This window comes from Heterocephalus glaber, unplaced genomic scaffold, assembly GCF_053883595.1.
Source record: "Heterocephalus glaber isolate CG9 unplaced genomic scaffold, H.glaber_assembly_v1.0 deba00001565, whole genome shotgun sequence".
In the NCBI taxonomy this organism is placed as follows: Eukaryota; Metazoa; Chordata; class Mammalia; order Rodentia; family Bathyergidae; genus Heterocephalus; species Heterocephalus glaber.
The window spans coordinates 109,778-135,273 of NW_028258352.1; the positions used below are offsets into that span (position 1 = coordinate 109,778).

Consider the following 25,496-nt stretch of genomic DNA (forward strand, 5'->3'; position numbering starts at 1 on the left):
TCCTAATGCTTATTGTACTTGCAGCTGAGACCTGAATGCCCTCTCCCACTCTCGAGACTCGTCATTATTTTTTGATCTGCCAGAATGGTTCCCCAATCGCCTTCCAGTTTTCTTGCCTTAAAAGGGAAATAAAGCAGAGGCCCCAAGATAACCCCTAACACAGGCTGTGAAGGCTGTGATTCAGTAGCAGAACAACATGTTTTCAGGGTGTAGGAGATAGATGCATGGGCTCTGACTTTCCCTGTGCCCAAGCACCTCATTGTATTCCTGTATTCCTCATTGTATTCTTGTCCCCTCCACTCTTTTCCTCCCTTTCCACCTATCCCTTGTCTATTCTACTTTATGATATATGATTTATGAGTTATAGTTTAAATCTAAGTCTTATTCTATTTTGGGCACTAAAGAAGCCTAGGAAGAAAATAAAATGTTTGAAATTTTAAAGAAAACACCCCTGGAACCAAGATACATCATGTAAAGGTACACATTCCCAATGATAAATGTAAATGTATTGTATACCTAAAATGTACCAAGAAAAGAATTTAAGAAAAAAATCCCCTGAAAAGACCCACTTTCTGTCCCCGCCTCTCCACCTCTCACCCTGTCTTGGGTATGTGTTTCTAGATGTAATGAGTTTCTTTTTTTTTCTTTGGTACCAGGAATCAAACGTAGGACCTTGGGCTTGTGAGCCAGGAAGCAGTACCACTGAGCTAAATCCCTGGCCCTGCAATGAGTTTCTTGATTTGATCTTTTATGATGTTTATGAGGTTTTGAGAAATTAAGAATTAGGAATAGAAACCCTGTTTTCCACTGTCTTGTACTTGGCCAGAGCCCATCTATTTATTTTATATTAATTCATATCCATAAGAAAACTGTTACTCAGCCAGTATTCCCACCTGTGTTTATCTTTTGCAGCCCAGATTTGTTAAAACCAATTCTAATGACTATAATGTACCTGCCTTCAGTGTTTATATCCCTCTCTACTTTCCACCTTTCACATCTCCAATTAAAAATACACTATTCTGGATACAAAAAGAATACTTTCCTCAAGTCTGGTATGTGTGCCTCCTGGTTTGCATATATTTAATTACTCTGTCACTGAGGTGAACCTTCTGGGAAACCATACCACTGCCCCCAGCTCAGAGGAGGTGAACGGAGTGGGCACCAGCAGCACACATCCCCACCCCACCCTGTTGAAATGAGAAGACACAAAAACAAGTCTCAGAACTAGACTCCCAGATCACCTAAAGCAACCCAAAAGGTAAATGACATGGAACAATCTGAAACTCAACCACTTGGACTCCTTGAACTGGCAACAAAAGAGGATCTGGAAAAAATGAAATCAGAAATAATTTCTCAAATAACAGCAGAGATTGTGCCCATAGTGCGACACATGATTAATAAATCTAGAGAGGACCCAGATAAAAAAAGAGAGGAGCTGAGGAACATGATGAAATCCCAACATAGGAAACAAATGGAATCCATAAAACACGTGCAAACAGATTTCCAAGAGATTAAAACTCCATTGAAAGCCTATGCAGCAGAATGAGCCAATGTGAGGACAGAATTTCAGACATAGAAGATAAGATTGCAATTAGTGACCAGGAAATGAAAAATTGCTCTAAAATACTAAGGGACAATGAGAAATCAATCCGGCAGCTTCTAGACGATGCAAAGTAGAATAACATAAGACTGATTGGGCTCAATGAAGAAACAGGAGGGAGTGCAGATGACATAAAAAAATTGTTCACAGAAGTGATGGCAGAAAAGTTCCCTAGCAGGGGAAAAGAACTTGACGTACAGATAAGTGAGGCATACAGGACTCCAACTAGCCTTGATCAAAACAAATCTACACATAGGCATGTAATTGTTAAGATTCCAGAAACTCAACAGAAGAACAAAATTCTATAAGCAGTTAGAAAAAAGAAACAAATCACATACAAAGGAAAGCCCATCAGAATCACAGCAGACATCTCAATGCAAACCCTCAAGGCAAGAAGAGCTTGGAGCAATGTATTTCAAGCCCTAAAGGAAAACAGCCTCCAACCCAGATTGATGTACCCTATAAAACTATCTTTCAAAATTGATGGAGTAATAAGATACTTTTATGACAAAAAGCACCTGAGGAACTTCATGAGCACTCCAAAAAATTTTGGACAATATCCTAGGAAAAGACAACGAGGATCACAAACCCAGGAAGCCCATCAGAATGAATCCGTTGGGCATGACAAGAACTTAAATGCAAAGGGGGAGAATCAACAAAAAGAAAATGTCATGACAATGATAAGTCAATACATATCAGTTATAACCATCAATATTAACAGTCTCAGTTCACCAATCAAAAGAAATAGACTGGGAGAATGGTTCAAGAAGCAAGATCCAACAATATGTTGCATACAAGAAAAACACTTAATTCAAAAAGAAACTCATAGAATGAAAGTTAAAGGGTGGAATACAATACTGCATGGGACAGGAACCCGAAGAAAAGGAGTAGCTGTCCTCTTTGAAGATCAGTGAATTTCAAACCCACACTGATTGAGACAAAGAAGGACACTACATCCTTGTAAAGGGAACAATCAAAGAGGAAGAGATGACAGTCATAAATATGTATACACCAAACACTAGTGTGCCCAACTATATAAAACAAATACTAATGGACATGAAAAATCATATGAGTTACACAGCTCCCAGTGCAGAGGAGGCTTCTGGGTCAACATGCCACAGCTCCCAGTGCAGAGTAGGAGGCTTCCCGGCGAACCTACCACCACTCCCAGCACAGAGGTGGTGAGCTGTGTGGGTGCCAGCGACAACCCCCCCCCCGCCGACAAAATGAGAAGACACATAAACAAGTCTCAGAACAAGACTTCCAGATCACCTACAGCAACCCCAAAGGGAAACGAGATGGAACACTCTGATACTCAACCACCTGGACTCCCTGAACTAGCAACAAAAGAGGATCTGGAAAAAATGAAATCAGAAATAATTTCTCACATAACAGCAGAGAGTGTGCCCATAGTGCAGGATATGATTAATAAATCTAGAGATGACACAGAAAAAAATTAGAGGAGCTAAAGAACATGATGGAACCCCAACATAGAAAACAAATGGAATCCATAAAACAGATGCAAACAGATTACCAGGAGATTAAAAATTCCATTGAAAGTCTATGCAGCAGAATGAGTCAATGTGAGGACAGAATTTCAGATATAGAAGATAAGATTGCAATTAGTCACCAGGAAAAGAGAAATTTCTTTAAAATTGTATGGGACCGTGAGAAATCAATCCAGCAGCTGCTACAAGATGCAAAGAAGAATAATATAAGACTGATCAGAGTAAATGAAGAAACAGGAGAGAGTGCAGATGGCATAAAAAAATTGTTCACAGAAGTGATGGCAGAAAACTTCCCAAGCAGGAGAAAAGAACTTGACATACAGATAAGTGAGACATATAGGACTCCAACTAGCCTTGATCAAAAAAAATCTACACACTGCCAGGGATTTAGCTCAGTGGTTTTGCCACCTGCTGCGCAAGAACCCGAGTTCGATCCCCGGTATCAAAAAAAAAAAAAAATCTACACATAGGCATATAATTGTTAAGATTCCAGAAACCCAACAGAAGAACAAAGTTGTACAAGCAGTTAGAGAAAAGAAACAAATCACATACAAAGGAAAGCCCAACAGAATCACAGCAGACTTCTCAATGCAAACCCTCAAGGCAAGAAGAGCTTGGAGCAATGTATTTCAGGCCCTAAAGGAAAACAACCTCCAAGCCAGATTGATGTACCCTGCAAAACTATCTTTCAGAATTCATGCTGAAATAAGATACTTTCATGACAAAGAGCACTTTAAGAACTTCATGAATACCAAACCAGCACTCCAAAAAATTTTAGACAAAATCCTAGGAAAAGACAATGAGTATCACAACCCCAGGAAGCCCAGCAGAATGAATCCACTGGGCACGACAAGAAATTAAATGTAAAGGGGGAGAACCCAACAAAAAGAAAAAGTCATGACAATGATAACTCAGTATGTATCAGTTAGAACCATCAATGTTAATAGCCTCATCTCACCAATCAAAAGAAATAGACTGGCAGAATGGATCAAGAAGCAAGATCCAACAATATGCTGCATACAAGAAACACACTTAATTCAAAAAGAAACTCATAGACTGAAAGTTAAAGGGTGGAAAACAGTAATCCATGCGACAGGAACCAAAAAAAATCAGGAGTAGCTATCCTCTTTGCAGACCAAGTGGATTTCAAACCCACACTGATTAAGAGAGACAAAAGACACTAACTACATCCTTGTAAAGGGAGCAGTCCAAGAGGAAGAGATGATAATCATAAATATCTATGCACGAAACACTAGTGTGCCCAACTATATAAAACAAATACTAACAGACAAGAAAAATCAAATAAGCACTAATACAATAGTAGTGGGGGATGTTAATTGTCACAAATAGATAGATCAACTAGACAAAAAATAAGTAATGGAATACTAGAACTCAAACTCTTGAACAAATGAACTTAACAGATGTTTACAGAGTGTTCCACCTCACCAAATCAGAATACACATTCTTTTCAGCCGCACACGGGTCATTCTCCAAAATAGACCACATACTCGCTCATAGAACATGTTTAAGTAAGGGCAAAGGAATTGAAGTTATCCCCTGTATATTATCAGAACACAATATGATGAAATTGGAGAGCAATAGCAATAGCAAAAGAAACCACAAGAATTTCATAAACACATGGAAATTGAACAGCACCCTTCTGAATAACCAATGGGTCAAAGAGGAAATTAAAGAAGAAATCAGACAGTTTCTACAATTGAAATTCATAGCAGTGAATACTCATATTAGGAAAACAGAGCAAGCCCAATTAAACAACCTGATGCTGAACCTCGAGCTTCTAGAAAAAGAAGAGCAGGACAAACCCAAAGCCCATAGAAAGGAGGAAATTATAAAGATCAGGGCAGAAATCAATGCAATGAAGACTAAGAGAACAATACAAAAAAATCAATGAAGCCAAGAGTTGATTCTTCGAAAGAATAAACAAAATTGACAAACCCTTAGCCAACCTTATCAGAAAAAGGAAAGAAAAGGCCCACATCCATGCAATTAGGAATGAAAAGGATGAAATTACAGTGGACCCACCAGAAATCCAGAGGATCGTCAATATGTACTTCGAGAACCTATACACCAGTAAGATGGAAAACGCAGAAGAAATGGACAGATTCCTAGATACACATGAATTACCAACGTTGAATGAAGAAGACCTAAAAATTCTGAACGACCCATTATCAATCAATGAAATTGAAAATGTAATTAAAACCTAACCAACTAAGAAAAGCCTGGGTCCTGATGGCTTCACTGCTGAATTCTACAAGATGTTTAGAGAGGAACTACTGCCACTACTGCTTAAACTCTTCAATGAAATTGAAAGGGAAGCACTACTCCCACATTCATTCCTGGAAGCCAGCATCACCTTGATCCCCAAAGCAGAGAAAGACCCAACCAAAAAGAGAACTATAGGCCAATCTCACTAATGAACACAGATGCAAAAATCCTTAATAAGATACTGGCAAATAGAATGCAGAAGATCATCAAGAAGATTATACACCCTTACCAAGTGGGATTCATCCCAGGGATGCAGGGATGGTTCAACATACCAGATCAATCAATGTAATACACTACATCAGTAGAGCCAAGGACATCAGATACAGATCTCAATAGATGCAGAAAAAGCATTTGACAAAATCCAACACGGATTTATGATAAAAACCCTACAAAAAATTGCAATAGACGGTCTCTACCTCAATCTAATAAAAGCCATCTATGAAAACCAACAGCCAATACCATACTAAATGGTCAAAAACTGAAATCCTTCACACTAAAATCAGGAACTAGACAAGGATGTCCACTATCACCACTCCTGTTCAATATAGTTTTGGAAACATTAGGCACAGCGATTAGACAAGAGAAAGAAAATCAATAATGATAGGAAATGAAGAAGTCAAATTGTCATTATTTGCAGATGACATGGTACTCTATATAGAAAACCCCAAGAACTCCAGCAAAAGTCTTCTAGACTTAATAAACAAATTCAGTAAAGTAGCTAGATACAAGGTCAACACACAAAAATCAATAGCTTTCCTCTACATGTACAACAGAGTCACTGAGAGAGAAATAGGGCAAACAATTCCTTTGACAATAGCATCCAAGAAACTGAAATAACTAGGAATCAACCTAATGAAAGAAATCAAAGACCTCTTCTTTGAAAAGTATTAGCACTCTGAAAAGAGAGATTGAAGACGATATCAGAAAATGGAAAGACATCTCTTGCTCCTGGGTAGGAAGAATCAACCTAGTGAAAATGGCCATACTTCCAAAATGGCTCTATAGATTCAATGCCATCCCAATTGAAATTCCAGCAGCATTCTTCACAGACCTTCAGAAAACAACCCCAAAATTCATTTGGAACAAGAAGAGACCTGGAAGAGCGAAAGCAATTCTAAGCAGCAGAGACATGGCAGGGGGTATCACAACCCCCAATTTGAAACTATACTACAAAGCTACTGTGATAAAAACAGCATGATACTGGCAAAGAAACAGACCTGAGGACCAGTGGAACAGATTAGAAGATGCAGAAACAACCCAAGACACACTCAGCCACCTCATCTTCGACAAAGGAGCCAAACACCCTCACTGGAGGAAAGATAACCTCTTTAATACATGGTGCTGGAAAAATTGGGTTTCAACTTGCCAGAGATTAAATCTAGACCTATATCTCTCACCATGCACTAAGCTAAAATCAAAGTGGATTAAAGATCTAAATATAAAAACAGAAACACTGAACTGGCTGGAACAGAGGTTAGGTAGAACTCTTTTTTTTTTTTTTGGTACTAGGGATTAAACTCGGGACCTTGTGCTTGCAAGGCAGGCGCCGGAACCACTGAGCTAAATCCCCAGCCCATAACTCTTAAAGACATTGGTGTAGGGAAAGATTTTATGAATAGAACCTCAGTTGCCCGTGAACAAGTACAAACAATCAACAAGTGGGATTTCTTCTTACTAAAAAGCTTCTGCCCAGCAAGAGAAACCACAAAAAGAGTAAAGAGAAAACCCACAAAATGGGAAAATGTTTTCACCTGCTGTTCCTTAGACAATGGTCTACCATCTAGAATCTATAAAGAACTTGAGATTCCACCTCACCCAAGAAAGAATGTCTGCTATCGTGAAATCAATCAATAACAAATGCTGGCAGGGCTGTAGGGAAAGAGGAACCTGCTTCACTGCTGGTGGAAGTGTAGACTGGTGCAACCACTGTAGAAATCAGTATGGAGATAACCTCAAAGAACTAGGACTGGAAGTCCCATTTGACCCAGCTATTCCCCTGCTGGGTATCTTCCCAAAAGAATTAAAAGAATCATACCACAGTGATATATGTGCACCCATGTTCACAGCAGCACAGTTGATAATAGCTAAAACTTGGAAGCAGCCCAATTGCCCATCAACTGGAGACTGGATCAAGAAAATATATTTTTTTAATAAAATGGAATATTACTCTGCCATAAAAAATGAGAAATTAGAGACATTTATAGCTAAATGGATGCACATTGAGGCGATACCCTTAAGTGAAATAAATAGGACATATGTGTGTAAATACCGAATAGTTTCTCTAGTGTGAGAAACTGAAAGTGTAAACAAGGACTAAAAGGTATAATAGATACTGTGAAATAGAAAGTAAAGGGGCGAAGGGGAAGTGGAAGGGGTAGGGGAAAGGAAAGAAGAGAATGGAATTAATGTGAGAAAATGAAACAAAGTCTTTGTAAATAGGAAGGAGTGGAGAGGTTGAAGGGAGAGCAGGGGACTGGGGGAAAAACAAGAACCAAGAGAGATTATGTAAAGGTGCAAATTTCCAATGATGAATATCATTATATTATATACCTAAAACGTACCAATAACATTAATTTTTTTTTTTTTTTTTGGTACCGGTGATCGAACTTGGGTCCTTGTGCTTGCAAGGCAGGCGCCGGAACCACTGAGCTAAATCCCCGGCCCCAATAAAATTAATTTTAAAAAATTTCAAAAACCTGTCACTCTGTGTTGTCCAGTTGATAAGACAGAGAAGCCCTCTGTTTAACACAATGAACAGATTTTTTTTCTGGAAGGCAGCTCATATTTGTTCAGAGCCTTCTGTGTGCCCAGCATTTGGGAAACCTGTTCTCCTTCAATCTTCATGGTTTTGTGAAGCCACCATTTATTTATTTATTTATTTATTATGAAGTCACCATTTATAATGCCATCTTCTTGGTGAAGATATTGAAAATCATAATATTCAAAAAAGAGTGTCTGAGCTCACACAATCAAAAGTAGTGCTGGTTCTGGACCAGGAGCATTTGATCCACAACCCCTCTGCCTTTCCATGTGAGTAAAGATTATTCAGGGAGGCCATGTCTACCCCTGGTGTTTAACCATGTAGGTTTGGAAGCCAATTTAAACTGGGTTTGAATCTTGGCTCCAGATAGTGTGATTTGGGCAAGTTATTTAATCCTCCTAAGACATATAAAGTTTCTGCATCTCTAAAATGAGAGCGTCTTAGTACTTTCAGGCTGCTATAAGAGAAACAACATGAATGTTGTGCTTTATAAACAATAGAAACTTATTGCTCACAGCTATGGAGGCTGAAAATTCAAAGCTCAAGGTGCAGGCAGATTTGGTGGTATCTGGAGAGGGCTCGCTCTCTAGTTCATAGATGATGCAAACTCCCTGTGGCCCTACTTGGTGGAACAGTCAAACAAGCTCCCTCAGCCTGCCCTTATAGCCTGATCATATCCCTGATGCCCACTTCCCAACAGTACCACCTTGGAGATTGGGTCTCAACATACAAATTGGAGGGGACAGAAACAATTAGACTACAGCAAGGAGTGACACTTACCTCAGGGTATGGTAAAGATTAACAAACCATCCATACAGAACATTTAGCAGTGTCTCACAGGCTCAGTGTGGACTTGTGCATCTACTTTCACATCACTGCAGTGTTTATATAACTAACTGGTTCCCGGTGTCAGACAGGCAAGTGGAGGGTGGTGGCTGAGAGGAGGTTAGTGGAAGCTATAGGTGGATAGTAGGTTGCGTGGAAGCCTGCAAACAGATGGGAGTGTGCCCAGGAACCACCTTCTCCCCTTCTAGCAGGGGCCTTCTTGCAAGTAGACAGGGCAGGGCCCACATGGGCTGTGCATCCCGGGAAAACAGCTCAGAAGACACACTTCTCTTTAGGTCTGTTCCAGGAGAGAGAGAGAGAGTAATCTCCAGAAGACCCCAAGGAAATTAAGAGGATATTGGGTGGGGCTGGTGCTAGAGGACAAGATGATATTGAATAAGGTCTCAGACATGGATCCTGGGAAGCAGAAAGCAAGGCTGTCATTGCAGCTGACAGAGCATGGGGAGAAGCTCTCTTCCTCATATACCATTTCGCATTCCCTCCTCTGCATTGGCCCTGTAGAACTCACCACTCCTCCATGGTGGATGGCAAAGGACTGCCTCTGGGCATCTCATCCTGGCCACTTTCCCTACTTGTAGAGATCGCTTCCTGGTTAGTGAATAGGACATTAGTGATTTCATTATTGAACATTGTAAATTCTGAAAGAAGATGGGGTCAGAAGGGAGGTACAAAGGTTGGCAGTTGGGTACAAAGGAAGGCTGGTCCAGGAAGAAATAATCATAGGAGAGAAGAGTAGTGAAGGACATTCAGAAACACCAGTGTAGGAAACAGAAGGCATCCATATAAGAAGAGCTCAGTGAAGACAACTCAAAGTGATTGAATTCAGAAAGTTCTGGGACAATAGAGAAAGAGGAGTGATGTGACAAATTAAGTGACCCAGCGACTTTCACCTCAGAACTTAAGTAGCACTTCAGACTTTGAAAAATGGTTGAGTGTTATTCAGTTGTTCAGGTGCACTGTCCAGAAAAAAATCATCACATCTGTTGTGGGAGATTAAAGAGAGGAGTTTAGATCTTTGCTTTGTGTCTCTCTCTCTCTCTCTCTCTCTCTCTCTCTCTGTTTTACTGGGAATTAAAGCCAAGGAACACTGAACTATTGCAGCCCTTTTATTTTTTACTCTGAGATAGGGTTTCTCTAAGTTACCCAGGCTGACCTTGAACTTGTACTCCTCCTGCCTCAGCCTCCTAAGTAGCTGGAATTACAGGCATACACCCCCCATCTTTAAATTTTGACTGAAATGGGCTGTCTCTCTCTCTACCTCTCTCTGTCTCTTTCTCCCTCCTTCCTTCCTTCTCTTTTCTTTCTTTCCTTTTTTCTGGTTTTGAATCCTGAAATGTCAAGAAAAAGATGGGCAAGGAAAATGTCCATCTTTTTCTTCTTGTTTTATATCTTCATATTTTTATCTTTATGGAGTTAGGGGAGTAATAAAAGGTATTTTACTTTAGGGATAACCTGGGAAGGTTTTGGGAAATATGAGCTTGTTGCAGCCATCACTTTATGTTTTCATAAAGTAAGCCCTTACAATAGTCATTTCTGAGTATTCCTAATCATGACATAAACATGTATTTTATTTAAATCATCTCTGAGTTAAAGTGACATGTTATTGTTTGCCTCCGTAGTCATTGGTAAAATTCATCACAGATTCTCTTTAATGTGTTACTTCATTTTGTACTGGGAAGGAGTTCTAAAGAAATTAGTTGCTTGCACAGGTCTTAATCTAGGCATTCTTTCACTGTTGCTGTGGAAACCAGCAATAAAAAATTATGGCTTGAGAAAGAAAAATAATCAGTGCTAAACATCAGTAAAATACATGAGGAATAAGCTCTTTTTAATCCCAAATTTTTAAAAGTCATGATACCTGGAAGCAAACTGAGACTAATAAGGTTCTGAATGAATCACTGAGCTGAAATCATATGCGGTTTTTCTCAGAAACACTATGGAAAACAAATTACAAACTCTTCTTTTAAAAAATGAATTCAGTTTCATTTGTGTGTGTGGGGGGGGGGTGGAGCCCAGAGCCTTGCACATACAGCATTAGGTGAGGGCTCTACCACTGAGCTACAACCCCAGCCCCAGATAGTAAAGACCTTAGAAGGATATTTTCATTAGTAGCTACATTCACATAGCTGCCACCACCACAGGCTACAGAGTGTACCAGGTAGACGTTTGGACATATGCCCCCTGTTAATCCCTTTATTTAAACTTGAAGAGGAACTAGATAGCTCTTAGAGAAGGAGCTGAAATCATTTCAATTGAAATGGCTTCTTCCAGCCAGGAAAGGAGACAGGAAGACGAGGTGGTGGCAGCCTGAGCCAGGCTGTGGGAGCTGCCTGGGGGCTTTCTCTTGGGTGCATGTGTAGTGATGCAATGAGGAAGAGGAGTCCCAGGATGCTTAGCACCAGCTACCACCCCAGGAGAGTTAATTAGACCCTGTGCCTGGAGAGAGTGGCTGATGAAATTAGTGGTCACCTGTGAATGTTTTCAAAGTGGATTTTTGGTATTCTTTGAATAGATGGACTGGTCTACAGCCATACCACCCTGAGTGCGCCCAATCTCGCCTGAATAGATGGACTAGTTTGGGTGTCCTGTGTCACACCTTTGACCATGAGAGTCCAGGGGGACAGGCAGAGGTAGGGTTGGAGCTGGATGAGACATTTAATCCAGTCCTGCTGTGTTGCTGACAGAAAAGAGGCTCAGATGCTGGGGATTTAGCTCAGTGGTTTCACCGCCTGCTGTGCAAGGGCAAGGACCTGAGTTCGATCCCCAGTACCAAAAAAATAAAGAGGCTCAGAGAGGGAAAAGGCTGGCTGGCCACTCCTCACTCAGGAATAATAGCCATAGTCACTGATGGCAAACCCAGGCCACCCTCCCTTTCTCTGTATGAGGTCGTTAGTTGCATCCTACTACTTTGAACAATTTTTCTTTCATAACATATTTTAGTTGGGAGACTAACTCTACTATGTAATGTTGAGTCTCATCAATTAAGATGTGCTTTTTAAATTTTTGAATGATACCTGTTTGTATCTAAAAGAAGAAAAGAGTCATTTTCTACTTCTGTGAAATCAAACTTTCAAGTAATTTCTATATGTCTATTTAAAAACTAGGTTGATTGTCCTGTTGTCAACCCTAAAGGTGCCCTGAGTTATATGAGTGTGAGGTGTGTGTGTGTGTGATAACACTGTTATGTGTCCCTGAGCTATTATTTTGCTCAAAAGTAATTTCAGAATATCAATAATATTGTACATTTCAATAATTTGATAAAGTCTGTCTGAGAGCTGTAAAATTGGTACAAAGGTATCATCTTAGGGATAGAGTACTCTATTTTCAGCCAAATCATAAGCGTTCATTCTCTTTGGGAGTGTAGATGAGTGATAGAGCATTTGTCTAACACACACCAACTCCTGAGCTCTATCGCCATTACTGCAAAAGAGAAAGTAAACTGAGGTACAGTAAGTGTTCATTCTTTGATAGCAATGGTGAGCATGGAAGAGGGAGGTAAAGCCTGATGATGTCACTAAGCAGGTTCAAGATATGTGGACACATTTTCCTTTTCTAATCCTCTACAGATAGAGAGCCCCTGAGGACAAACATGCGGAGTGCAGCCAAGCCCTGGAGCCCAGTCGCCAAAATGGGGACTCATGGCTCTGACCGAGCCCGGCCCCTCCCTGCAGCCGCTTCTGGCATGAAGAGTTCCAAATCTTCAACCTCCTTGGCTTTTGAGTTCCGGCTCAGCAAGGTATTGACTGAGATGCCCAGGGCAGGGCTGAGGGGTATCCTCAAGGCCCTGGGTTGGCAGGATTGAAGGGGACAGTTAGCAAACCAGTGACCTTTCAGGGTTTGAGGAGGGGCCCCCAGACAGTCAGCATATCTTGATCTAAGGGAACAGGGATCCATGGGGGAAGCTCTGGGGTCAAGAAAGGAAATCTTATGAAATATTTAACACAGTAGTTAAGGTCCTCTGCCCTGGACTATGCGGAGACCCCAGCACCTGCTTGGATAGGGATCACATCACCCATTATTTTTTTGTCCCTGATAATCTAGTTGTCTTCTCCATCCTCATCTCACTTGCCCTGTAAATTAATTAAACTGTTAATTATTAACATCCCATCAGGGAATGCCATCTTTTCTCATTTTCTCCTCCCTCCTCCTCATCCCCTTGGTCTCTAGTGTTAAGTGGGCCAGGCACAGTGCTTAGACTCATCTCTTTTCTGGCTACATTCGTCCTTATGTCCAACATTCTTTCCATGCCACATTGATATCTTTGCTGTCCTAAGATGAAATCCAGACCATATTACCTACTACACACAGACATTTGGAAAATTAATGCGAGATCTTGACTCTGTAATAAAAGGAAAGCATTAAATGACATGTGTTTCCACCTGCCAATGCCTGAACATGACTGCAAGGACTCAAGGTGCTCCTGAGAGTGCCATAGATATGACTGTGACTGTGCAGCCTGCCTCAGGTTGTCCTGTTGGTGACATGTGATTATCTGTAAGGTGGTAAATGCTCTTGCAAAGTGTAGTCTTCCCTTAAGTATGGTGTATTCTTAGAAAGGTCAGTGTATATTTTGAAGTATGCAGCAGTACCTTCATTTTAGACATAAAAAAGATGTTCCAGCCAGGTATGGTGGTACATGCCTATAATCCCAGCACTCTGGGAGGCTGAGGCAGGAGTATTGCAGGTTTGAGTCCAGTCTGGGCAACTTAGTGACTTAGTGAGATCCTGTCTCAAAATTTCAAAAAGAAAGAAATTAAAATGGGCCAGACATATACTCTGTGAATGGCCTATCAACCCTCAGCACTGGGGGAAATAGTGTTCCACCTGTGTATATGTTTGCAGAGTTTGAAAATTATGTGGGTGTGCATCAGTTCTTTGTGAAAAAACTGTTATGTACATTGTAGGATATCTAGATTTGCCATCTTGTCACCCATTACATATCAGTACCAGTCCAATCTAGGTAGCATCCAAAAACGTATCATCACATTTCCAACACACTCCTGGAGGGGCAGCAGTGTCCTTATCATTTTTTCAAGTGACAGTGTCTGTTTTCCCGGCTTTTCATATACATGTGGACAGTGTCTACCTTTGTACTTCCAGCCAGGACCCCTTCCACTGCCTTTGTGACATGACCCCTTGGATGTCCAAATGCTGCCTACAGTGTAAGTTGTTCAGAACTGGCCCTGATTCCTTCCCTTCCATCTTCCTCACTCCTAATCCTGCTCTTCCTGAGTCTTGCCCTTTAATAAATGGGAATGCCATCCTTTTGGTTGCTCAGGTCAGAGCCCCAGGCATCATCCTTAAATGCTCCTTCTCTTTCTTCCCTTCCCTTCCCTTCCTTCTCTTCTTTCCCTTTTTCTTTTTTTTTTTCTGTGATACTGAGACTTGAACCCAGGATCTCGCACATGTGAGTGCTCCACCGCTGAGGTACATTCCAGGCCTTGTTTATTTGTTTGTGTATTATTTTGAGGCAGGCCTCAGTAAGTCTCAAAAGTTGTCCAGGCTGGGCTCAACTTGCAATCGATCCTTTCGCCTCAGCCTCCAAGAGTGTAGGGATTACAGGCATGTGCCACCATGCCCAGCTCCTTTCCTCCTTTTCAATGAAATGCTGTCACTTTTGCCTTAAAAACATGTCAGTTGGGGGCTGGGGATTTAGCTCAGTGGCATCACACCTGCCTCACAAGCACAAGGACCCGAGTTCAATCCCTGGTACCAAAACAAACCCAAAAAACAAACAGGTCAGTTGCAACCATTTCCCGTGGCCTCCCTGTGACCTGCCTTCCATGCCTCCACCTTTCCTCACCCTGCCTTCCCAAACCACCTCTCTGCTTTTGTCCTGGTACTCTGCATTCTGTTCTCAGCAGAAGCCAGAGTGGTCCTTTTTATTTTATTTTATTTTATTTATTTAATTTTATTTTATTTTTTAATTTTGGTACCAGGGATCCAACTCAGGACCTTGCACTTGCGAGGCAGGCACAGTGCCACTGAGCTAAATTCCCAGCCCCAGAGTGGTCCTTTTAACACATAAGTCCTGTCACTTCTCTGCTTAAAACCCTTTAGGGCTGGGCCAGGGATTTACCTCAGTGGTTCAGCCACCTGCCTCGCAAGTGCAAGGTCTCGAGTTGGATCCCCAGTACCAAAAAAACAACAACAAAAAACCCTTTAGGGCTGTCTCTCTTCACTCAGTGTGAAGTGGCCAGTGACACCCTCAAGACCTGACCCCTTCCCTCTTGGACGTTGTCACACTCCCCTGTTCTCTGGCTCCCAACGCTCTGGCCACATGGTTTCTTGGTGACTAATGACTGTCCCTTGGACATGCCAGGCATATTTGTGTTGGCTGTCCCCTCTGCCTGGTTAGCACCTTATCAGAGATATCCCTGTCCACTATCCAAAATGCCCCGACCTCCATCCACCCTCCTCATCCTCCCTTAGTTTCCCTCTCAGCTTTTATACCAACACACACACACACACACACACACACACACACTCCTACTTCTTTAGTGTCTGTCCCCCATGCCTGGAATGTAAGTATCAGGAGGACAAGAACTATGTTTTTGTTGTCCATGGTTCTAATCCTTGCACTTAGAAAAGTACCTGCTACCTGCTGGGCACTCAGTGTTTATTGAATGCCCAAATTCCTGTTTTACTGGGAGTGGCAGTCTGGTGGTGAAAGGGGAGCTTCGAGTCAGTCAGACCAGCCTGAGGTGGAAGGTCTGAAGTGCAGGAGTATTTTGTAAGCAAATGAGATGTTGGTCATGTCCACCATCACTAGGTTGGTGTTTTGGAAACATGCTCTCCAGGGAAACTGTCAGGGAAAAGTAAGTATTCATGTTAGAGCTTCCTGCTCCACTTTTTAATTCTTGGCTCTCATGGCTTGATTGGAGAAAGAGAATGCCAGGGATCAAGGGAAGGAGCAGCAGAAGGAACTCTGAACCATGCTTGCCTCTGTCTGGCCTTCATCTTGCTCCTCTGTTCTGACCATCTCCTTTCCACCTGTGGTTCTGGTAGAGGAAGAAGATTAAGAATCCAGAGAACAGAAAAGAAAAAGAGGAAATGCTGATGGTCAGAAAAGCAAGTAGATCTCCTTTCTCTAATAGTTTACTGTGAAAAATTGCAAGCAGAGAGAGAAGTTGAATTACACAGTTGAAAAACACAGCAATATACCACCTCACAGTTGAAAAACACAGCAGTATACCGCCACCTGGACTCAACAGTCCATATTTTACTCTATTTGCTTTAGTTTATAGGAAATGAATACATATATTTTAACTGGTTAAAAATAGAAAAACTGAAATGAGTCACCAAAAGTTGAACTAAATCCTCAACTTAAAATACTGACTGAGCTGCAGGAGCATAGGAAGACATAGGAACCAGACAGGATGAGATGTTGGTGTAAATCTTCCTCATAAATTATAAGGGCACCTGGAGTGCTCTGGTTTCAACAGGCCACCCCATTGTGGCCATTTAGAAAGCCCAGGACTGTGAGTCAGATTGCAGATTGTTATGGCTTAAATAGTCTACCCAAAGACTCATGTACTGGGGACTCAATCCCCAATGCAGCAATGTTCAGAGATGGGCCTAGAGAAGTAACTGTATCATGAGGGAGCTAACCTCCTCAATGGATTCATCTTTTGATGATTTCATAGCTGAATAAGTTGTTGGGAGGTGAGACCCACTCAGAGGAGGATATCAGTGGGCCTTTGAAGGGTGTTTCCTGTCCCCACCTCCTTCTCTGTCTCTTTCCTTCTCATTCTGCTTCCTGACTGCCATGAGGTGAGCAGCTTTCCTCTACTGTGCCCTTATGCCATGATGTTTGTGCCTCACCACAGTCACAGAAACAATAGAGCCATCATGGCTAAGATCTCTGAAACTGTGAGCCAAAATAAACCTTAAGTTGTTTATGTCAGGGGACTGGGGATATAGCTCAGTTGCACAGTGCCCTGCCTGGCAAGCATGAGGTCCAGAGTTCAATCCCCAGTACAAAAAAAAAAAGTTGTGTATGTCAGGTACTTTGTCTCAGTGATGGAAAACTGACACACAAATCATGAAACATTGGCTTGATCTTGCTTTAGCCAACAAAAGATTCATTTGTCCCTCACTATTCACAGAAGATTGGTTTCAGGACTCCTTATGGATACCAAAAGCCATGGATGCTCAACTCCCTTATATAAAGTGGTGCAGTGTTTGTGTATAACCTATGTACCTCCTCTCATATACTTCAAATAATCTCTAGGTTATTTATAATATCTAATACAATATAAATGTTTATACATAGTTGTTATACTATACTATTTAGGCAATAATGACAAGAAAAACGTCTGTACATATTTAAAACAGATGCATTTTAGAAAATATTTTTGGTCAGAGGTTGGTTGAACCTATGAGTATAAATCTGTGGATGCTGACAACTGAGTGCACAATGAACATTAAGATCTTAAGGTTTCCATGTTACTATGTGCACAAGGGTTCAATATGGGAGCTCAGAGAGGATGGGTCAGGACCTGGAACAGCCCAGGACTTTCTCTCTCTGTTGCTCATCTCTAATTGCCTCTGCCCTTTGAATTCTCTGTTGTATGCTGACACCCAGCCTCCTCCAACATGCATATGAATCGAGGTCGCCAGCATGCTGAACCTCCTACATCTTTTGGAAAGCGTAGCCACTTTTTTGCACATTTCATGCTAGGCCTGTGTTGATCTGTGTAAGAGGAGAATCCCAGCACTCTCCCTAAGGCAAGGCTTGCCTGGGCTACATAGTGATTTCAGTGCAGTCTGAACTACATAGCAAAATCCTGTTGAAAAAACCAGAGAGAGAGAGAGAGCGCATGGTCTTCTGCCCAGTACCCTGAGGCAGCCAGTGCTCAACCCACTCCCACCCTGGTCAGTCCCCACACTGCAGCCCGAGGCATGGTGGTGGGTACCTGGCCATCCCCTCTGCTCCAGATCTCCTGTGGCCCATTTCCTAGATGCCCATCACCTTTAGAAAGGTCTTCCCACCTTTCCCGATGCCTCCTCAAGGAAGCCTCCCACTGCCCACAGCTTCACAGCCCCCAGGCCTCTTAGACTTGAGCTGGATGATTTCTTGATTGTCCACCTGTGCCAGACTGAGCTCCTTTGTGGATTATTATGTTGTACAGATTATCTCTGTGCATGGCACATAGTAGGTGCCTAATAAATTTGTATAGAAAGAAGAAAATAAAAATAAAAGCCAGACAAATAAAAACCTGGGACAGGTCTCATTTTGGCTAGGCATGAGTCACATAGTGACCCTGTCCAGGGGGTCAGGGCTCTGTGTTGTGACCCCCTGAGTCCTTTTTTTAAATGAATTTTATTGGTACATTTTAGGTATACTATTGTATACCTAATGACATTCATCATTGGAAATTTGCACCTTTATATAATCTCTCTTGGTTCTTATTTTTTCCCCCTTTCCCTGCCCTCCCTTCAACCCCTTCCTCCCTCCCTATTTACAAAGACTTTGTTTCCAGTTTTTCATTTTCTCATATTAATTCCGTCCCCTGAGTCCTTATAGAGGAGTGTACTGTGGCTAAGGAATGCGGAGTCATTTAGTATGGGTATGTTGTATAAGTCTCAGGAACTCTTTTAGTTTTCTGGGATCATTTTTACTGAATGTTCCAAATATGATGACAGTGAAGCCCTGAAATGTTGCTAGTCAAAGTTGAAATGTGCTCTAAGTGTAAAATACACTCTAGATTTGAAGAGTTAGTACAAAAAAATACATTATACCTCACTAATACACAGTCATGTGCCACATAATGCCATTTTGGTCAATGACAGACACATATACAATGGTAGTTCCATAAGGTTAGAATGGAGCTGAAAAATCTCTATGGGCCAGTGATGTCATAGTTGTCATAATGTTGTAGGACATGCATTACTCATGGGTTTGCAACATATTTGTGTGACTGTGCTGCCAGTTATATTAAAAGAATGTGCATTTATGTACAGTGTGTAAAATTTAATAGTGATAATAAATGACTGTGTTCCTGGCTTATATGTTTTCTATACTTTCAATTGTACTCTCTACTTATAAAGAAAAACGTTTGCTTATCAGCAACTTTGTATGTCCCATGTTTACTGCATCTCTTGAGTGTATCCTTTTCTCTTGTACTTGTCTTAATCATGTGTTGTTTTATTCATCATGACCCTAAGAGACATGGACTATATCCCTCAGTATGTAGTGGGCTGTACCATCTAGGTTGGTGGAAGAACCATCTGTGATGTCACATGACAAAATTACCTAACAATGTATTTCATGACTTAATCATGTCATTTAATGATGCATGACTATATTTTATATTGATTGCATGTTAATAATGTTTTGCATATATTCATTGAAAAAAAATATTTAAAAAATTTTATGTGCTTTGGTTTACTTTTTTTTTTTGGTACCAGGGATCAAACTCAGGACCTTGCATTTACAAGGCAGGCATGGTGCCACTGACCTAAATCCCCAGCCTTGTTTTGGTTTACTTTTTTGAGAGTTTTAGTACTTTTTTTCTTTTTCAGCTTTTATTTTTTTTGAACTTCATTTTTTTATTAGTACATATTTGTCATACATATTGATCACATTCATCATAGTGGTTTGGTTTACTTTTGGGGGTGGCTACTGGATGATATAAAATTACATATATGGTTCATATTTATTTATAGGGACAGTGTTGCTCTAAAACTTTGGTTCTCAAAATATAGTCCCTGGTCTAGCAGATCAAGATTACTTGGGAACATGATAGAACTGCAAGGGGGCCCTTCCTCAGACCAAGGGAATCAGAAATTTGGAGGTTGCAGGAGGATTTAAGGGGAGGTACAGCCAGCAACCTGTATTTAAACTCTTCCCCAAGTTCTGATGCCTGCTTGTGTTTGAGGACCAATGTCTGACCACAACATACCATCTACCAGTAAAAACTGGATTATGGTATGGCTGGTAGTTCTGGAGCTTTAGGTTTCCCCTTCATCTTTGTGGAATGGAGAAGAATTTTATAGTTACTTTAATCTATGAGCTATTTAAACATTTTCCTTTTGTGAGCTTCCATATGCAGGTGCTCAGCAGCTTAAATATCAGTGAAACCGTTAGTGAAAATACTTATTAAACATATCAAAGCAACACCAAAGCACACACCTTCATAGGGATCTTGTGCAACAAACCAGAAAGGATGAGTGGTACTGAAACTGCATTGGGTGACCAGGAAGCAAAGTCAAAAATGCAGCCATGAATAGAAAAACATGAATTAGTAACTGAGACTAGTGGCTTTCCCTATTTGATATTGTATCCAAAAATAGTGATAGAATGAGTAGCTGTTTATTTCTAAGGACAGGTAGAATCAGTTTGCAGTCTTTATGTTCTAGCTCCTGGCAAAGCTTCTAAGTGGTCTTTTATTAACTTTATTTTTATTAGTACATATTTGTCATACATAATGATTACATTCATCATAGGGAATTTGTACCTGTGCATAATATATCTTAATTCTTTTTTTCCTTTTCCTCTCCCCTCCATTCAACCCTTCTTTCCTTCTCATTTACAAAAGCTTTGTTTCCATTTTTTTCCTTCTAATCTCTTTTTTTTTTCTTTTTCCCTTCCTTCCCTTCCCTTCCCTGCTCCTTTTTCCCCCTTCCTATTTAAACGTGTTCTTCCCACATGCCAGTATCTATCCTCCATTGGGTTCCTTATTTACCTTTCTGGCTTCTGACATAGGAGAAATAATGCAATATTGAAATTTGTGTGTCCTGTCCAATTTAGCAATCAATCTTTCTCACGTGGAATTCTTCCTGGAATTGCAGAAGAATAAAGTGATCCCTTTAAAAGCTGTCTTGGGGCCGGGGATTTGGCTCAGTGGTTTCACTGCCTGCTGCGAAAGTGTAAGGACTTCAGTTCGATCCCCAGTACCAAAAAAAGAAAAAAAAGCTGTCTCCCTGAGGGGACAGCTCAGTAGTAGAGCACTTGCTTAGTGTGCATGAGGCCCTGGGTTCATTTCAGCACCAAAAAAAAAAAAAGAAGAAAAAAAGAAAGCTCGCTCTGCCATTGTGCAAACTCTCTATGCTCTTGGTATGGAGGTGGCACCATATTGGCCTGTAGCACATCTTATTTACCCTAACCTGGGAAGGACAGGACCAGATCCATCCATAATATAGAGTAGAGTCCCAAAGTCCAAAGAGAGACAGAGTGAGTTGAGTGTCATTAGCAAAAGGAACTCAGAAGTGGATTTCTGAGCTAACATTGCATGTATATGTAATACATACATACCTATGTAATATTACATGTATAATGTACCAATACATTTAAGAGCAGCCATCATTCATGGAGCATGGGCCCTGTGCTAAGATATTTTAAATACTTAATTTCCAATTCTCATAATACCCTATAAAGCAGCTATTATCCTTGGCTATATTAGTTTAATGAAATACCTGAGGCTGGCTAACTTTATAAAGAAAAGAAGACTTTTTAACCTCACAGTTCTAGAAGTTCAAGGCATAGCACTAACATTGGCCTGGCTCTCATGAGGACCTCATGGTGGATGGCTATGCACTGTGGAAGCTTTTGTCAGAGAGAGACAGAGATATAGACAGATGAAATAGAAAGACAGGAAGGGAGAGAGAGAGAGAGAGAGAGAGAGAGAGAGAGAGAGAGAGAGAGAGAGAGAGAGATATTAAATGTGAGATAGGAAACCTGAAAGTAGGAAGGGACCAACACTGTAATGACCTCCCACTAGATCCTACCTCTTAAAGATCCTGTCAGCTCTTTTTACTGCCACACTGGGGACCAAGTTTCTAACACACGGCTCTTGGGGAACACAGTCAGAGCATATCCAGACCTTAGCACACCAGCTTGTGCCTAGTACAATGTAGGCCGGCACATTGTACATTTTACTCAATATTGTTGATGAATGGATTTATCAGAAGAGGCTGGGGTTCTGGGAGGTTAATGACTTACTTGATGTTCTGCCATGCCTTCTGGTATCCCCATTGCACTGCCTGAATTTTTTCCTAAAAACATTCCTTTCTCATCCTTGCCTTAATTTGAATGTTTTCACAGGATAATAGTAGTAAAAATAACATTTCATTAGTGGTTATTATAGCTGCCATTTACTGAATGTATACTGTGAGTCAGACATTGTTCTAAGCACACCACATGATTAAATCCTTTAATCCTCAAAATACCATTGTGAAGTAAGTACCATTGTTATACCTATTTTGTAGGTAAAAATATCAGAACACAGAGAGGTGGAAGAATTTGCCTAAGATCACACAGCTACTGACACAGTCAAGATCAATGAGATAGTCTGGATTTCAATCTAGCACCCTTGGCCATTAAACTATGCTGCCACACCAACATAACAAGGCTTTCCTTCCTCCCCTCTGAGGTGGCCAGGAGGCTCCTGGCTCCTGGCTCCTGTTGCTTTTCAACCTGGTGGTGTAAAGGAAAATTATAGGCCTTAGAAACACAGTCTTGGGTTCAAATCCTAACTTGTCTCATCCATATAGTCTTGAGCAAATTACTTAATGTGTTCTGATATACAGCATTATAGGATTGTGGTTGGAATGAGAAGGAACATGCAAGTAAAGGACCTAGAAGAATTCCTAGGTGCATGCTGTGCTGAACCCTCATCTTTGGCTCCTTTCCACCTACCTATACTCTTAATTCTACCCCCGAACCTCGACATAAGCTTATCTTTCTTAGCTTCAAAATAAAGACTCCACTTTGCTGTAACTCATCCTCCTCTTAGCTGGATCTCTCCACCCATTACCTTCTCCCTTACCTTGATGCTCCTACTTCCTCTGCTCAGAGAGGTGGCTCTCCAAAGCAGATCACAAACCAGCCACATTGCTTGCTTGGTTTAATATGTATGGGTGTCCCCACCGTCTACTGAGATATGTGTGAATCACCAGGCAGTAGAGGAGCTGAGAACCCAAGCGCTCTCTCCATGGACTATTGGGACAAGTGGCTGCCACTCCCTATTCTCTACTCTCTGGCTTACACCTGCCCCCTCCATAATGCTTTCTGCCTGATAAAAATCTAATCATTACCCCTTCTGTGTGGTCTTGGGCCTCCCCTACTCTTGTGTACCTATGGAACATTTTATTTTTCTGCAGCTCCTGCTGCCTGCATTGTGTTTTGCAGAGTTGTATAGGAATTGGCCCCTGTAGGTTGCTAACTCTGTGCAGGCAGGGCCCACTTGATTCATTTTGACATTCATACTCTAGACAAAGGATACTTGGATACTATATATACTAAGACTGCACACCCACCCTAGAGTAGGCTTTCAGTAAACACTTAGCTAAATTATAGTATCCATAAAGTGGGGTACTACTCAGCCATAGAAAATGAGAAATTAGAGACATTTATAGCTAAATGGATGCACATTGAGGCAATACTCTTTGTTTGTTTGGGGTTTTTTTGGTACCAGGGATCAAACTTGGGTCCTTGCGTTTGCGCAGCAGGCAGCGAAACCACTGAGCTAAATCCCTAGCCCTGAGGTGATACTCTTAAGTGAAATAAACAGGACACGTGTAAATACTGAATAGTTTCTCTAGTGTGAGAAACTGAAAGTGTAAATAAGGACTAAAAGGTATAATAGATAATGTGAAATAGGAAGAAAAGGGGCAAAGGGGAAGTGGGAGGGGTAGGGGAAAGGAAAGAAGGGAATGGAATTATGAGAAAATGAAAAAATGGAAACAGTCTTTGTAAATAGGGAGAGATGGCGGGGTTGAAGGGAGGCCAGGGGAAGGGGGAAAAATAAGAACCAAGAGTGATTATGTAAAGGTGCAAATTTCCCATGATGAATGTCATTATATTGTATACCTAAAATGTGCCAATAAAATATTTTTTAAAAAAGAAAGAAATGGGATAAATAAATAAACAAATAAATAAACAAATAAATAAATAATAGTGTCCAGGGTGGTGGAACAGAAACAGAGAGATCAAAGGCCAGGGGATCCAGCCTTAGCATAGTGGCCAGGAGGGGAGGTATCTTCTCTAGAGCTTGAGAGCCCACTCTTTACTACCCCTTGGGCTGCCTCCCTCCAGTGTGCTTGCTGGGAACCTGGCACATAGAGATGCCTTATCCCTCCCTTGTGCGTCCCCCGCTCCCTCCCTATCCTCCAAAACAATAAACTCTTAAGTGCTGTATCTTAGAGTTTATTTGCAGGGATTCTCGGCTTTTCCACTTGTAGACTGTCCAGTCCTGAGTCTAGTGCTGAAGAACACCGATCATTCATCCTGGTCACTGCTGCTTCTGCCACCCCTGTTGAAATATATATTCTTTTTGTAACTTTGAGACAGGATCTTCCTAAGTCACTAATTTCCCCAGGCTGGGCTTCTGTTGCTATTCTTTTGATCCCTGGTGCCACCTTTGTTGCTGGGCCAGGCCATCCTACAGTGCCCAAAGTGAGTCTTCCCATTGCTTACCAATAGCTGTCCTCTGTTGTCTCACTGCAACTCCACACCTCCAGGAACCAGCCCCTGATGGAAGAGTGGGCAGGGAGAGCTCTGCGCCCCAGCACAGTGCCAGGGTGGAGGCTGGAACTGGAAGCCGTGGCACTTTTACTTCTGGCCCTGATGGGAGTGACATCATTTGTTGGATCCCTGTTCTGGTTGCAGACTGAGCCCTTGCCCTTTTGCTGGAGAGTTTTATAATTCTGCACTTCAAGTCAGACTTACTGATTTTAGTAATCAGCATAAGATAATCAGAGAAGGGAACAGCAGTCAACTATTGTGTTAAGAATTGTTAACTGCAGTGGTTTCCCCTTTTCATTTGCAGTATCATCTTGGGAATTTTCAGCCTAAAATCAGAATTGATTTTCCTGTGGGGACTAGAGAGGCACCCAGGCATGATTCTTGGCAACGTGAATACTTTTTTTTTTCTATTGAGAAAAAGCTGCTGACATTAATGAATTGTGGTCATTTAATATTGAACACATACTATACTGGTAATTTGATGGATGGTTTGAGATGTTAGAAAGCTTGTGCAAAGGGAGCTTTTCACTCTGAGATGGGAGATAGAAAGATGACAGAGTCATTATAAGAAGGGCAATAATGCAACTTCTGTGTCAACTCATGTTATATTTGTCTGGTTGTTCAACTAGGGGACTATGCTGTTGTCCAGAAAATATAATCATGTTGACATCTAACTGGAAGTACACACAAAGTATCCTTTTAATATTATTTTTTAAAATCAATAATGTGTTTTAAAACCTTAAGCATGATTGCTTGGGTAATACTAAGACTTTTAACAATATCCCTCTTTTTAAAGCAATGAGAGCTGTTTAATGAGTAGAGTTTCAGTTTGAAATAATTAAAAATTTCTTGAGATGGATGGTGGTGATTGTTGTGAGTATATTTAATGCCACTGAATTATTTATTTGTTTTAGTTCTTTTATTGAATTATTTATTTAAAGTGGTTAAAATGGTAAGTGTTATGTTATGCTTATTGTCTTAGTTATTTTCTAGTTGGTGGGACAAAATACCAAACACCCACAAGTA

The 25,496-nt window shown here is 41.1% G+C and overlaps 1 protein-coding gene across 16 annotated transcripts in view; it reads left to right on the forward strand.

Annotated features, from left to right (window-relative positions):
• The window catches only part of LOC101705037 (cytospin-B), a 394,241-nt gene that overhangs the window by 90,432 nt on the left and 278,313 nt on the right, over window positions 1-25,496 (forward strand). For all 16 annotated transcript variants that reach the window (XR_015443362.1, XM_087192079.1, XM_087192080.1 and 13 more), the window contains one exon: window positions 12,568-12,737. Coding sequence is in view for 15 of the 16 variants with exons in the window: in XM_087192079.1 (XP_087048205.1) it covers window positions 12,591-12,737 (147 nt within the window). In the remaining variant the exon portion in view is untranslated. The remainder of the gene's footprint in view (window positions 1-12,567; window positions 12,738-25,496) is intronic.